Source organism: Leopardus geoffroyi, chromosome C1 (genome assembly GCF_018350155.1).
Source record: "Leopardus geoffroyi isolate Oge1 chromosome C1, O.geoffroyi_Oge1_pat1.0, whole genome shotgun sequence".
Classification (NCBI taxonomy): Eukaryota; Metazoa; Chordata; class Mammalia; order Carnivora; family Felidae; genus Leopardus; species Leopardus geoffroyi.
The window spans coordinates 135,408,466-135,424,373 of NC_059328.1; the positions used below are offsets into that span (position 1 = coordinate 135,408,466).

The 15,908-nt window shown below is 39.1% G+C and overlaps 1 protein-coding gene across 24 annotated transcripts in view; it reads right to left on the bottom strand.

Annotated features, from left to right (window-relative positions):
• GTDC1 (glycosyltransferase like domain containing 1) overlaps positions 1-15,908 on the bottom strand; it is a 401,838-nt gene that overhangs the window by 260,858 nt on the left and 125,072 nt on the right. For 23 of the 24 annotated variants that reach the window (XR_006712843.1, XR_006712842.1, XM_045479710.1 and 20 more), the window contains one exon: positions 14,542-14,745. Coding sequence is in view for 22 of the 24 variants with exons in the window: in XM_045479710.1 (XP_045335666.1) it covers positions 14,542-14,720 (179 nt within the window). In the remaining 2 variants the exon portion in view is untranslated. Of the gene's footprint in view, positions 1-935; positions 1,043-14,541; positions 14,746-15,908 lie in introns of those variants that run through there. The other variant, XM_045479702.1, reaches the window with a different exon arrangement.

The window sequence follows — 15,908 nt, forward strand, 5'->3', positions numbered from 1 at the left end:
CAAATTGAAAGAATGCTACAAAAGCACTTAATACCTGTTTTGGGGCTGGGGGGTGGTAAAGAGGGGAGATAAAGTTTGAGGAGTTTATACTAAGTAATCAATCACTTATTGATTATTTGTGTGTGATATATACACACACATACATGTACATGTATATGTAACATAACATTACATATACATAGCATTTTATTTAAATAAAGAAAAGAGGCAGTGTTACATTAATTTTTTTAAGAAAAGGAAGTTTTGCCATATTTAAGTACATGGAGTAACTTAAAATACGCCAAAATAAACCCACTGATCCAATTTAATGGGCTAATATGAATGACTTACAATTCACAGAGCTATTTTAAAAATAATTATAACCACTAAAGTAGTTTAACTGTGATCTCTTAGACTAAATTAATTTGTGTCACAACTTCTTTTCTCATGGACAAGACAGAGATAAATTTCAGTTCAGATTCTAGACAAATTTTATAGTTAGTGAAATGCAAACAAAACAATTTTTTAATTCTTTAAATTTTTAATTGAAGTATAGTTGACAGATAATATTAAATTATTTTCAGGTATACAACATAGTGATTCAAAGATTATATACATTACGAGATGCTCACCGCAATAAGTGTATTACAATATTATTGACTATATTCCCTATCCTGTACTTTACATTCCCTGGACTTACTTATTTCACAACTGGAAGTTTTGACTTCTTAATCCCCTTCACCCATTTCAGCACAAATTTCATTCATATTGCTAGTTCCTTTACTACTTTCCATTCCTATTATCATGGTTCTTCAGAAGCTCACTACTTCTCCATTAGATTTTAGAATCCATTGACCATCTCTACCCTCACCCATGGTCTCTACACTACACACTGTAATAATTGTCCTTTGCACAGCTTACCTTACCTTACTCCCATGTATCACTGTAGCACTCACCATGTTTTTTGGTTTACAAAACATTGTTTTCCCTCTTCGAATAACAGCAATGTAACTTCCCTTTTGCTCTCCGGTACTGAGTTCATATGGTTTAAATTGGGTTGACCCTACTTTGGCCAATCACAATATTAAGTGCCTTCTGCCAGAGTAACAAGTTTAAAGACCACATCATCTTTTTTTTTTTTTTTTTTTAAGTCATTTCAGTCACTCTGAGACTTTTGTTAGAACTGCCAAGAGGGAGGTACTCTCTTTCAGATAGGGTAACTAAACTGGTAGGATGGAAACTTAGCTATGGAGAAAGCCTGCTACAGGATACAGTCAAACCAGAAGCAAGCAGAGTCAAGAAAACAAGAGACCTAATGGTCTCACTGAACCACCGGATCCAGCTGTGTCTAGAGTCAACCACTCTGGAACCTTCAGTTATACGGTAGCCCAGTACATGTTCTTTTATGTTTAAGGGATTTTGAATTGGGTTTCTATCATGTGCAATTAACAGGGTTCCAGGAATAGAGTCTTCAAAAGATACTCATAATCTAAAGCAAAGGTCCCCAAACTATGAACCTTGAATTCACAAATGTACATGAATTGGATAAAATCTGCCTTATCATCCCAAACTGATGTCCCACAAGTCCTCCGAACTCAGAATATGTCCGTATTAAACCAAGAGATTTGCACTTTGCAAAGTAAACCAAGACATTTGCACTTTGGAGATTGCACTTTCCAGTTTTCCCTGCATTAATATCTTTGTCCTGGATACTTCCTTCTCCTACAGCACTCTTCCATTCTATCTCCAGCTATCAAAATCTCTAACACTCTCTCACATCTACCTCAGAATTTGCTGAATGAGAATTTAAGTCCCCTCCCCTCTGTCCTCCTGTAGTGACTCTACAGTAACACCTTCAGTGTTTAGTGCATGTGTCCTGTGGCCCATGCAATGTAAAGACAGCACCATGAAAAGGCAAATAATCCTAAAATGCTGAGGCTGGAACAGGAGTTCCAAACTAATAATAAGTGACATCAGAGCGACTCCAAAGATAGAAGCACTACTGGAAAGAATTATTCCCCAAAAGTCTAAAAATAAAAGTTAAAAATTCAAGGAGATATACAAATAAGATGAGGAACTAATTCCTGTATTAAATGAAGCAGTGGTTCATAACAAAGCTAAATGACAACATGAAATTGTCTTTTGTCTCAAAATCTGTTGAATCTTGATCTTGATTTTAATTCCTTTTTCATGACATCACAGAATTCAATAAACAAAAACAAAACCTTCAGTTACAAGTGAAAAAAATAAGACTCTAAGATTAAAAAGTGACTTTTCCTATACCAAAAAATTTATTTATGGCAGAGCTGAGATTAGAATCCAGGACTGCTGGCTCCTCCAATATATGACATTTCTTCCAAACATATGTGATTTTATATTCCTCGTGAGTTTTTAATGTATATGTACATTTAAATATACATATGTGTGTATGTATGTATGTATGTATGTATGTGTGTGTATATCTTTTTTTTAAAACATTTATTTATTTTTGGGTTTTTTGGGGTTTTTTTTAATATGAAATTTATTGTCAAATTGGTTTCCATACAACACCCAGTGCTCATCCCAAAAGGTGCCCTCCTCAATACCCATCACCCACCCTCCCCTCCCTCCCACCCCCCATCAACCCTCAGTTCGTTCTCCGTTTTTAAGAGTCTCTTATGCTTTGGCTCTCTCCCTCTCTAACCTCTTTTTTTTTTTTTTCTTTATGTGTGTGTGTGTGTGTATCTTTTTTTTTTTAATGATCATTTGCAAGTTCCAAAGCGAGAGGCAACAAACACAAAGACCTAAACAGATCAGTTAAGTAACATAAAAGTGAGAAGCAGACTAGTATAAAACACTGGCAACTAGTTGTGTTTATGACCAATACAAAGAATGTCTGTCTATCTAAAAGCATTAAAAATTAAAAATGCTTAAATAATTGCAGTGGCCACGCAAAATACATCTTTGGGCCAAATTCTAATCTCTCATTTATCCCATAATTTCCACACTATAAATTAAAAGGCCACACTGTTCATGGGTGGCCACAGCCAAAATTAAAAAAGCCTTAAAATACTTTCACAAAATATCACAGGTATATTCTAGATTCTATAAAGTTTCCTGAACGGAGAAACATCTTTTTTTCCTAGAAACACTTTTATACAGGGGAAATTCCGAAAATTATATTTTCTGTTATCAAAATTTACATAATAGATGACTGATTTCACAGTATGATTAATATAACCCATAAAAATAAGTGAGTAAAAGTGTATGGAATTCTTTGGTTTAATCCCATAAAAGTGAGTAACACAGGCCCTTAAATGTCTCTAAGCAGTTTCTGTGTAGAAGAGGTAATATCTCTAGCCACAGGAAAGTAGGAGTGCCCAAAGCAGAAAAAAAGCAAGCAGTTGAGGAAAGTCAACTGCAGCCATATTTTGTTTGCATTTTCAAACCCACAGGTATGAAATCATTCATTCAAGCATATTTACTCAGTAGCAGCTATCTGCCAGGCAGCATGTTAGGTCCCGGGGATAAAAGTGGTAAAAAAGACAAACATGGTGCTTGTCATTCTGAAACTTGCAGCATAATGAAAAAAGAAACGAAATCGAACAAACAAAATAATTACAAATTATATACAATGTTATTACAGAGGAGAGAAAAAGCATACAGAAATAAGAGGGCTTGTTTTAGATAGGTGGTCAGCGCGGGCCTCTCTGAGGAGGCGAAATTTTCGGTCAGAACTTGAAAGACAGGGGGGAAAAGTAAGCAAAGGGTATGGTGAGGGGGTGAGACTTAGCTGCCAGCTCAGAGCGCAGTAAGTAGTAGCAGAACCTGAGGCAGGAAAGAGCTTGAGGTTTCAGAGCGAGGGAACAAGGCCCCTGCAGCTACTACAGCAGACTCCAATGAGATGGCAGGGGTGGGAGATAAGGCTGCAGAGGCCGGCAGGGCCCAGCAAGCCCAGGGTGTAATCTGGATTTTTACACACGTAGCTCGAAGTCCCTGATGGTTTTCAATCAGGGATTATTTCCTCAACGCTATGAGTACAAAAAGCGGATAAAGGCATTAAGCATTCTTTCAGTCAACAGACTTTACTAAACGCTTACTATGTCCGGATTTGCCAAGTGTGGTTTTACATCACCAGTGCTAGTACAGGCACTGTCTCTCTCTCTCTCTCTCTTTTTTTTTTTTTTGGCACTGTCTCTTAATAAATATTGATTAAAAAAAAAAAATTGGAAACAAGCTTAGAAAAAAGCCAAAAGATAACTAGTGGGGGCGGGAGCGCGGTTCTGGCCAAACCATCCCTCTCCTAGTCTTCTCCATTATATATATTCAGTCACCTGGGACTTCTCCTAAAATGGGGGAGTGTTATTTTTTTATTATCAGCATGAGATCGTGAACAAATAGAAATATAGGAGAGACCATTTAAGAAGAAACTCACTAGAATATAGGATTATGTTCTTTAGAAAGATAGAAGGATGAAAGGGATATGAATGCTCTTTTGTGAGCACGACGCCTGACTCAGCTCCTGCCTTCCGCCTACAGGGTATCTCTGTGGGCTGGCTGGTCAGGAGACCAGCAGGTCCATCATGTGAGTGTACCACAGAGGAGCATAAACAAAGGACAGTTGGACAAGAATTACTCATTTAACGGATAGGACAATGTGTCCAAAGGCAGCTAGGAAGCCAAACCTGACCTCAAGGGAATAGGCAAACATAAAAGCTTCCCTAAGAGGGGAGGCTTAGGAGAAGGCAAGGGTAACAGAGTACCTACGCCATAGCTGTAGAGGCTCCAAACACAGTAAGTCAGAGACTAATACCCATGCACACCCTATAGAGCTCCAGAAGCAAAACATATTTTCATTGACTAAGACCTCGATAAAAGCAGAGAAACTGTCTCCAATATAAACAAATAAAAAATGTTGGGAATGGAAGTACAATAAAAATGTCTTTCATTTCCTGAAGGCTTTTCCATGCTATGAAGATAAACCATAATGAAGACACTCAACACCTAACAGTAACTAGGTTAGAAGCACTCTAAGATCAGACTCACAGTTTTGAGTATTAGGTCAAAAATAAGTTCATTGCTTCTAAAAGCAAAATTATGAAGGTCCTTCCTCTATAGCCACAGCTCTTTTATACAATAGCACCTACTGTATCCATTTGGGGGTGTTGGGGTTTTTCTGCCTTTTCGATTTCCTTCATTAAAAAGCATGATTTTCTCTCCTCCGTAAAAGTGTAATACACATCCAGTATATCTTCTAAAATATAGTTGTCAAATTTCAAAGGGTAAATATATGGGAGACTTACTCTAACAGTCTTTAAGATGTAGAGTCTCTTAGAAATGATGCCTTGTATCTATATGTACCTTTACATGGGGGTTATATAGACTCCTACATGTGATTTTTTTTAAATAAGCTACAAGGCATATTAAAAATATACACTCTACTTGACATTGAACTGCCATGCTCGGCTCCTTGGAAGCAGTGGGTTCACAATGCGTGCTGCTAACTATGCAAACACTTTTGATTTAGCAGACTGTGGTGAGAATAAACTACAAACTCCACAATAAGATTTTTTTTTCTGATACTGGAATATTTTACTTTTTAAAGACACTGACAAAAGAATGTAAAGAAAAGTAGAAAAGATGAAGCATGATAACCAAACTTTAGGAAGCATGGTAACAGGGTTAATTTCCAGTTTTGCAGTGAAGATGTTGCTAGGGCAATTAAGAGTAGTCATTTGTGTGTGTGCACCTGTGTGTGTAGAGGAGAGAGAGAGAGAAGGGAGTGAGCAGAAAGAGAAAACACAGAGGCAGACAGACAGAGACTCATGGGATGGGAAGTTATTTGGTGTGCAAGATTATTCTCTTTTTATAGTGTTGTGGTCAGCAACATTTTCAACATGAAGTTCAGATGGCTAAACTGAAAAATACTGTGAAGCAGAAGGTTTCACCAAGATCACATATTGTGGACGAAGTTCTAAGTACCATACGACTTCTGGAAAGCTGTGGTGTGCACTGTCTGGACAGGACAGCAAGGTTGGTAGGAGAACAAACCAAAAAAGAATCCCATGATTGGGTAGTACATGATAGGGAAGCCGGTGAAGTGGGCAACAGAGATGGGGAAGCTTGAGGCTAATTCACATAAATGGAGCAGTCACATACTGGTGAGATTATGGGATGCTACATTGTACCCAATGACAGTATTATTTACATAGTGTGGGAACATTATCCGAATCCCAAGTGCATACAACCAGTAATGATACGAGGGACGTGAGCAAGACCGTACTAGAGTGCTGCCTGTAGCTAAGTTCATAAACCAAGTAGAGAACTTCACAGTATGCCAGTTTGAGGATAACTTGGGACTGCAGGTGAGTGTCCTAAAAAATTCAATTTTTGTATTCATGAGTCTACCCTGTGATTTTTATACAGCATCAAATGTTGTTTTTTTTATTTGGATTTCAAAAGAAGAAAATTCAAATGACTTAAAACTTCTGCGGCCAAAAACTAAAGAGCAGAAGTGCCGGGGTGGCTCAGCTGGTTAAGCCTCTGACTCTGGATTTCGACTCAGGTCATGATCTCATGATTTGCGAGTTCGAGCCCTGAATCTGGCTCTGTGCTGACAGTGTAGAGCCTGCTTGAGATTCTCTCTCTGTCCCTCTCTCTCTCTGCCCCTCCCCCACCTCAAAATACATAAATACACTTAAAAACAACAACAACAACAACAACAATAGCAACAAAGATGATAACTAAAGAGCAAATGCCCTGAGGAAAAATGAGAACACCACAGAGTCACAAACATAAAAAGGCTCCTGGTTTCCAACCTCCAGCCTGCAGCAAGAACCAAGAACTATAATTCTTCTAAAGACCAGGAGAAGCATGGTCTACTTCTGATAATAAACTTTAGTCATATATTTATAATCAGGAGGTACGTAGGTTTAATTTCCTTCATTAGTTTAGTTTGCTTGGGCAGGGAATTGAGATAGCACAGTGGTTGAGAGCATGGGCTTACAGAGAACAGTGTATGGCCTCTGCAAATGGTCAGACTTGGGCTCCAACTGCATACCCACCACTAACCTGACTGTGTGACCAGTGCAAATAATCTGATTTTCTGAGCTTCAGTTTCCTCTTCTGTAAAACCAGGAAAACCATATCTAGTTTCTGGGATTGTAGAATATCTACCACATGGTAAGTGTTCAATATGTTAGCTATTATTACTATCATTTAATTCCATTAAATTGTGTTCTGGTTACTACAGAGACATAAAATGATGCCACTATCTAAACCAAACCTCATCTATAAATTCACTCACCTACAAATCCTTATTAAGTCATTGTTTACTTTTATACTCCCAGTATGGCACACACTAATAAAAAGGTGTTGACCATACCATAAGACAGAAGTCATCAAAATCTAGAGGAGAAAACAGGGAACAACCTCTTTGACCTCAGCCACAGCAACTTCTTACTCAACATGTCCCCAGAGCAAGGGAACAAAAGCAAAAATGAACTATTGGGACCTCATTAAAATAAAAAGCTTATGCACAGCAAAGGAAAAAATCAGCAAAACTAAAAGGCATTTGGCGGAATAGGAGAAGATATTTACAAATGACATATCAGAAAAAGGGTTAGTATCCAAAATCTATAAAAAAACTTATCAAACTCAATACCCAAAAAACAAATAATCCAGTGAAGAAATGGGTAGAAGACATGAAGAGGCACTTCTCCAAAGAAGACATCCAGATGACTAACAGACACATAAAAAGATGCTCAACATCACTCAGCATCAGGGAAAGAGAAATCAAAACCACAATGAGATACCACCTCACACCTGTCAGAATGGCTCACATTAACAAGTCAGGCAATGACAGAAGTTGGTGAGGATGTAGAGGAACAGGAACCCTTTTGCACCGATGATGGGAATGCAAACTGATGCAGCCACTCTGGAAAACAGCATGGAGCCTCCTCAACAAATTAAAAATAGAACTACCCTACGACTCAGCAATTGCACTACTAGGTATTTATCCAAAGGATATAAAAATGCTGATTCGAAGGGGCACATGCACTCCAATGTTTATAGCAGCACTATTATCAACAATAGCCAAAGTATGGAAAGAGCCCAAATGTACATCGACTGAAGAATGGATAAAGAAGATGTGGGGAGCGCCTGGGTGGCTCAGTCAGTTAAGTGTCCGACTCTTGATCTCAGATCAGGTCATGACCTCATGGTTCATGAGTTTGAGCCCCATGTCAGGCTCTGTGCTGACAGTGCAGAGCCTGCTTGGGATTCTGTCTCTCCCTCTCTCTGCCCCTTCCCCACTTGCAATCTCAATCTCTCTCTCTCTCTCTCTCTCAACATAAATAAATAAATGTAAAAGTTATCAAACAACACATTAAAAAAAAGAGGATGTGGTACGTACATACACACACACATACACACACACACACACACACACACACACACACAATGGAATATTACTCGGATATCAAAAACAATAAAATCTTGCCATCTGTAACAATATGGATGGAACTAGAGTATATTATGCTAAGAGAAATAAGTCAGTCAGAAAAAGGTATTTGTCTATTTCACTCATCTGTGGAATTTAAGAAACAAAACAGATGAACATGGGGGAAGAGAAGCAAAAATAAGATAAAAACAGAGAGGGAGACAAACCATAACAGATTTGTAAATACAGAGAATAAACAGACTAAAGGGGCGATGGCCATTAAAGAGGGCACTTGTTGGGATGAGCACTGGGTATTGTATGTAAGTGAAGAATCACTAAATTCTATTCCTGAAATCATTATTACACTATATGTTAACTACTTGGATTTAAATTAAAAAATAATCATTAAAAAAGGTTTTTACATGACTAAAATTATATCAAATTACTCAGAAAGGTATATTTTAATAAAAGAATGTTTCATGATTAAAGTAGTAATATATTATTCAGAAAGTTATACTTTTAAGAAAAGGTAACAAGTCAAAATAAGCCATAACTGTCAAGCAAGGAATAATGTAAATTACTAATTTACAAAAGAATTGTTTGAGAAACCACCACCTTCTGTACTGATTCACCTATACCCACTAGTGTAGCCATGCCTTTATTCACAAGGGCTAACTACAAACAACAAGCATACACAGTTCATATCAGCTAAAAATGTTCATTTTCCCATAGAAAGTTACATTCAATGTTTTGCAGAGAATAGTTCATTTGTGGGAAAAAAAATGGCACAGTCCTTGAAAGAGAATTTGCTTAGTAAAAGGCCACAGTCATGGTACCATTAAAGATTATGGCAAATCGTAACAAAGGTATCAATAGCCACATATCACTGAAAGCTTTAATTTTACTCGATGCATTCCTTCACCCAAGTGAACTTTCATCCAATTAAATTCCTACCCAACTATTTGCTTTCCTCACCCCTCCTTGGACATTAAAAAGGAGGAGGGGGGGAGGGGTCAGGGTAGGGAAGGAAAAGGTATCATAATGATAATCAACATCTATTAACAGTTAGGATTTTATGACTATCAGGAAACAGAAAACCTAAAAACCTAGACACTCCATCCCAAGTAACACAAGTGTAGAAAGAGGCAGGGTGGTACCATTGCAGTAAACCAACCCAGTACGGGGACCCAGCCTCCATCATGTAGACTCTGAGCTAATGCAGCAGCATCTCTGATGATTAGAATTCCATTCAGACTTTCTGTTTCATTTTAGGAGTTTTTGTAAGTTATGTTTTTCTAAGAAATTCACTATTTCATGTAAGGTTTCAGCTCTATTAACATAAGACTCTTAAGAGCATTTCCCCTTTTTATTGATCTGTGCCGTATCAGTAGTTGTATTTTTGTCATTCCAAAAATTGTTTGTGCCTTTAAAAAAACAAAACAAGACAAAACAAAAACATGCCTGTGTTCATCTATTTTATTATCTCAAATCAACTCTTAGTGTTTTCATCTCCACTATAAAATCTGCTTCCAACTTCACTATTTTCCCCCTTCTTATTATTTTCTTCCCAATACCACTCCTAGATTCAAGTAAGAGGGTCCCTGCTCTGCACCACAAGCTTTCAAGGCCTGCATAGCACGATTAAAAATTAACAAAAATAAATTTATTAAAGATGATGTGGCTGTGACTGTCAATTTAGATACAACCTGCCCTGTGATATACAACATGTTCATTATGATCCAGTCCCATTTTGTACTGTCCATTACAATTTCTTCTGTGACCCAGGAGTTATGTGGAATCACGCCTGCACATTTTCTGACGTACGGGGTGTTTAAGGAATCCTTGTGAGTGCTTTCTCTTCTGCACACACTTCAGAATGATTTCATCCGAGTGGTGAAGGTCACGTGTGGAGGGCTGCTCCCAGCCTGCTGCGTGCACTGGCAAAGCACGGCTCCCTCAGGCAAAGATGCCAGCAGTGGGAAGCTGGCTGGAGCGCACCGAAAGGGAAAGGTCGGAGGGGCACGGGTGGGCAATGACATCCTCTGCCACCGTGATATTCACACTACTGTGTTTACTCATTTCCCATATACTCTTCCACTGTATTGTTCTGATCATCTCCTTTCTTTATACCAAAGACAACACCTAATAACATTGTTTGGCACATTACTTTTCGTCACCGAAAAGATCTTGGAGAGGTTCCCATAAGAGACACAGAAAGCTTCCTAATTCAGGTCAGAGCTGCATGATATTTCATTTCAGAATGTAACATAACTAAGTTAACCAGTTATGTCAACTCCTTTATGAAAACGAGGCAACCACAGCTTCAAGGCCAGCTACCACTCTAATTTCCAGATCCTTCTTCAGATCCTCTCTTACTTCGCTCAGCTACGGACTTAAAAGGAAATTTGTTACACTTCATGAATCATTTCCAGATGTTTTAGACATGCTGGGTTTTCAGGTGTCTAGGTGGCTCTATTGTTCAAAATGGAAGTCTAATCCATGCTCTGTCCAGCCTTCCATCAGCCATTTTTGGGACCCCAGGCACTTTGTCCTCATCCTGTCACCTCACGGTTGTAGACAGCACAACCACTGTCACACACAGGAAAGGAAAATGGCTTTCTCCTTCCATAACTAAAAGCAAAACAAAACAAACTTTTTTGGAAGAACCCCCAGAAGTCATCCACTTAAATCTAATTTGCCAAAACGTAGTGACTGTCTAGCACTAACCACGAGGAAAGCGGGGAAAACTGGGCAGAGAACGGGATCATAATGACGAACTCAGGTCAATCATGCTTCACTCCCAGGGGGTACTTAGCCACTCCAAAGAAAAGCATGATTAACAAGGAAGAAGGGCTGTTAAGTGGCCAATGATGAGAATCTGCCACAATACCTCAGATGGAACGAAAAATATAATTGTAAGCAGCTGAGAGTGAAAAAATGATTTTCAGTAACAGTGATCGTTTCAGTTCAGTAAAGATACTGCACGAAGAAGAAAATACATACAGTATCTTCGATGCCTAGTCTAGGTATATCTAAGAAAGTCGAAATACCACTCTTGGGACAAATGACTCATACGTTTCAGAACACAAAATTTAAGGCCCATTCTCAAAAACACTTTTCTGCATTCCACAGTTTCCAGAAGGCAAAACTCTAATACAACCAATGAAACAATAATTACCCAGCACTTTTAAGAAAAATAACTTTTGGGGCTTTTGTAACCTCTGATAAAATTAAACAGCTCCAAATGTGAATCACAATGTATTCTTTCAGCTGTCAGGATAAAGCAGAATCAAACTGAGTAACTGGGATGAAGCATTTATTCCTTTAGTAATAAATAATTTCTGGATAATAAGCTCACAACATTAATGACTACATGTACGAAGCTGAGAAAAGTAACACATGTACCTACATTCAGGGTGTTTCTCATTAGACACAGTCCCTACCTGTTTAGAGTAATTTTGCATAGTAGGTAATAATGGTGCTTTATGAATTTTGAGGATTTCATTTGCCAAATAAATAGAGTAACTAAAAAACAAAAACTTTTCATATCTTTATTTTATTTTATTTTATTTTAGAGAGAGAGAGAGCATATGCTCAAGCAGGGGAGGAGTAAAGAGGGAGAGAGAAAGAGAGGGGGGGAGAGGGAGAGGGAGAGGGAGCAGGTGAGAGAGAGGGAGAGAGAGAGAGAGAGAGAGAGAGAGAGAGAGAGAGAGAGAGAATCCCAAGCAGGTTCCACGCTGAGTGCAGAGCTGAACATGGGCTCGATCTTACGATCTCAGCCACAACCTGAGCCAAAATCAAGAGTCCAACATCTAACTGACTGATTCACCTGGCTCTCCAAAAGTTACTTTGTTCTTTGTGTTTTTAAGAGAGAGAGAGAGAAAGAGAGAGAGAGAGAATCCTAAGCAGGCTCCGATACTCAGCACAGAGCCCAACTCGGGGGGTGATCTCACGACCCTGGAATCGTGACCTGAGTGGAAATCAAGAGTTAAACATTCACCTGACTGAGCCGCCCAGGTACCCTTCATATCTTTAAAAATCTCCACAGAGATTAGTTTATCTGGTGTAACAAAAGACTCTCCTTGTACTTCCATGCAGGATTGAGTGAGCATATTTTTTTTAACTTAGCGTAAGTTTTCAAGCTGTTGCTATTTTTCCAAAAGTATTCAAAAAAAGTAGATAAGTTATCATTGGTCAAATACAACTGTAAGTTCAACTGGTGAGGTATCTTTCAGTGAAGTCTGATTAGATTAATGCAGCGAACTGCACAGCCGCGGTGATGTCTTGCGGTGACCAACCTTGAAAGATCTTAGATAGCGCTGTTAGGACCTGTAGGTTGTGGCCGTCAGGGAGTAAAACTTTACATCACAATCTTTCAGAAACTGACCTCCCAAGCAAGACTGCTTCAAAGAGCAACGTGATGTTTCACCTCAGATCCTTCAGTCCTCACAGGGAGCGGAGAAGCCACAGGCACAGGAGTGTGTGTGTGTGTGTGTGTGTGTGTGTGTGTGTGTGTGTGCATGCTATCCGTACACATATATCTGTGATACAGTCATTTCATTCTGAAAAACTGCATAATCAAAATGAAATCTAACAGCAGACAGAGAAATGGTTCATTTCAATGTTCAAATCGTTGTAGAAATGTATTGTATCAAATGGTAACGTTAAATGAAAATGTGCCATAAAGCTAACCGGATTACGTGACCTTAAGTAATATAATACAATTGGTGCTGTGAAAACACAATTAAATGAGATGTGAAAGCAACTATAAACAGTCAGGTTTTAACACAGCAACCGTCTTACCATTGCCTTTAAAACTTTTATATTGATACACTCATTGAAATTTCTAATACTGTTCGTGAACGATATTCACTTAGTGATATCAGAATACAAAACACTGAATTATATAAGGAAAAATACACTTTAGATTAGAAAAATACACAATATTTTTGTCCCTCAAACAGCATTTTACCTTTATAATCCCAAGCAAAGTGACTTGAGCACTCACTGTTATTCTACCTGATAATCTGAATTCTCAGACATGAGGCATGGTTTTCATCCGCCAAACGGGGTATTCTCTGAATCCCCCAAATGACTACTAAGAACAGCAACCTACATTTAAATCCCAAGGTCTCGTCTCCCTAGTGATTGCCCCACCTACAAGCAAGAAAGACATGGCTGCTGAAGCGAAGGCGAGCACGACAGTCATGCCCTCTCTCTAACAACCTGTCTGCCCTAACTGCGTTATCAGCCTGGCACTCCCCACTCCTGCTTAAACCAATGCAGCCCTACACAGAAGGGCCCAGATTGGTAGGAACAACAGGTACATAAACCACAGTAGGATAATCTTCCACTGTTTAACAAGCAGGAGACACATGGCCATAAATATGGATACAATAGGGAGGTAGGGATGTTCAGTACTCTACTTGGTCCTCATCAGATGCAATCAGTATTTCTCATCCATCTTCCCAGTGTGTCCCATAAGAATCTCTGATAGGCACCACTACTTCGCACTTCCTGACAAATCAGAATTCACAACTGAGTCCTGTGTCCCCATAATCTATTCATCCTTTAGGCAAAGGTTACCAACTCCACACCGTGTTCCTACTTCGTAACATCAAAACCAACTCCTCCATTTTCTCATGCTCACATTGCACTTGCCTGTCTATCTCTACCTCAACAGCCTTTAAAGCTTCAAGGGCGCAGATCTTGGTCACCTCCATCTTTTCAACCTCAGCTCCTAGCACAGAGCAGACACAATAAACTAAACTAAAACAGCACACGCACTAAAAGAGACACTGGAGCTTATGGAACAACAACAACAACAACAACAAACGTGCCCAAGATCAACTCTTCCCTCAGGCCAAAAAATGTCATCCACACCCACACACGTGCATATGATAAAATCACAAGACAAATGAGCAAAGGCTTGTAGGTTCAAAATGAGGCCATTTTCCTACTAGCCAATGTCCTCAGAGTGTAAAATGTACCCTGCTGCTCTACTGTGTCTAAAGGGACATGTCCTTAGTCAGACTGACCAATTCCATGGCTGGAGAAAATCTCCTAGACGCTGACAGAGAAGCAACATCCTCACAACAAGTACATTAAAAACAGGCTGACAACGCAGCCTGAGCTCTGATTACCTGTACTGTTCACTGATGGGAATATTCTGGGAGAAGTATAAAGCCGATGTGCGCGCTCTCCAATGCCATTTCTTTGCAGGAAGGGAATAAAGGACACAGTCTTCTAACTCTTCTTGGAGCAGATCCGCCAGCTGTTTATGGGACCCTCCATAGAATGCTTCAATGATGAGAATACTCATCGGTCCTTTTAAGACTTCACGGATTCTAAATAATAAGCAAAAAAAATATTTGTTCCAACATATATATGTGTGTGTTTATAAAGATATTTTTAAATAAAAAGAAGTTAAAATAGTGTACCCAAAACGCAAATACAAGTAATTTAAAGACACTTATTTTTTTTTAAATATGCATGTCCCACTTTTTAAAAAAGTGTATTAACACTTAGCATTTATATTTTTGTAATCAATACCTTTACATCATTTTTGTTAATAAGAGGAAATAACAGATACTTATTTTTCTGTTTTCCTCATGCCCTAAGATTGCTTCCACAATGACTCCATTTTTTCTCCAACCCCAGGAAGTTTAAAGCCCTCTCCTGCTATGATCACTCACTTCCTGGTTGGAATGGCTTCGACCCTGACTCAGTAACCACAGAAGTGGTTGGCCTAGAGCTCTACTACTCTCAGACAGTCACTGAACTCATCTCCTATGACTTCCACTCCAAGAGCCCTTCATTTGTGAGGATCTTTTCAACTCAGAAATTTTCTGACTCTGTCACTCTCATATTAATTCACCTTTCAATTCACCAGCTATCACTGGTGAACCATATTTAACCAAAAAAAGCACATGGGGCACCTGGGAGGCTCAGTCGATTAAGCATCTGACTTGGACTCAGGTCATGATCTCGCAGCTCATGAGTTTGAGCCCCGTATCGGGTTCTGTGCTGACAGCTCCGAGCCTGGAGCCTGCTTCAGATTCTGTCTCCCTCGCTGTCTGCCCCTCCCCTGCCCGCACAAGTTTTCTCTCTCTCTTTCTCTCTCTCTCTCAAAAATAAAGAAAAGAGGAAGAAAGCACATTCATATTCACATCTCAATTCTCTAGTATTAAAAATCTTAGGATACAATTTCTTGAGACACTGCATGTATCTTGACCACTTCCCACTATCACCAATATCCCACCTGCAAAGGTAAACCAACAAAGTGGAGTAAAGCTATATGCCTATGAACCAGCAAGGCTTCTACAACCTTTCTGTAAACAACCATCCCATCAAGAGAGATAAAGTAATGTTGTTATTAAAGACAGTAAAATTTGGGGCTCCTGGGTGGCTCAGTTGGTTAAGCTTCCGACTTCAGCCCAGGTCACGTTCTTGCGGTTTGTGGGTTTGAGCCCCAAATTGGGCTCTCTGCTGACAGCTCAGAGCCTGCAGC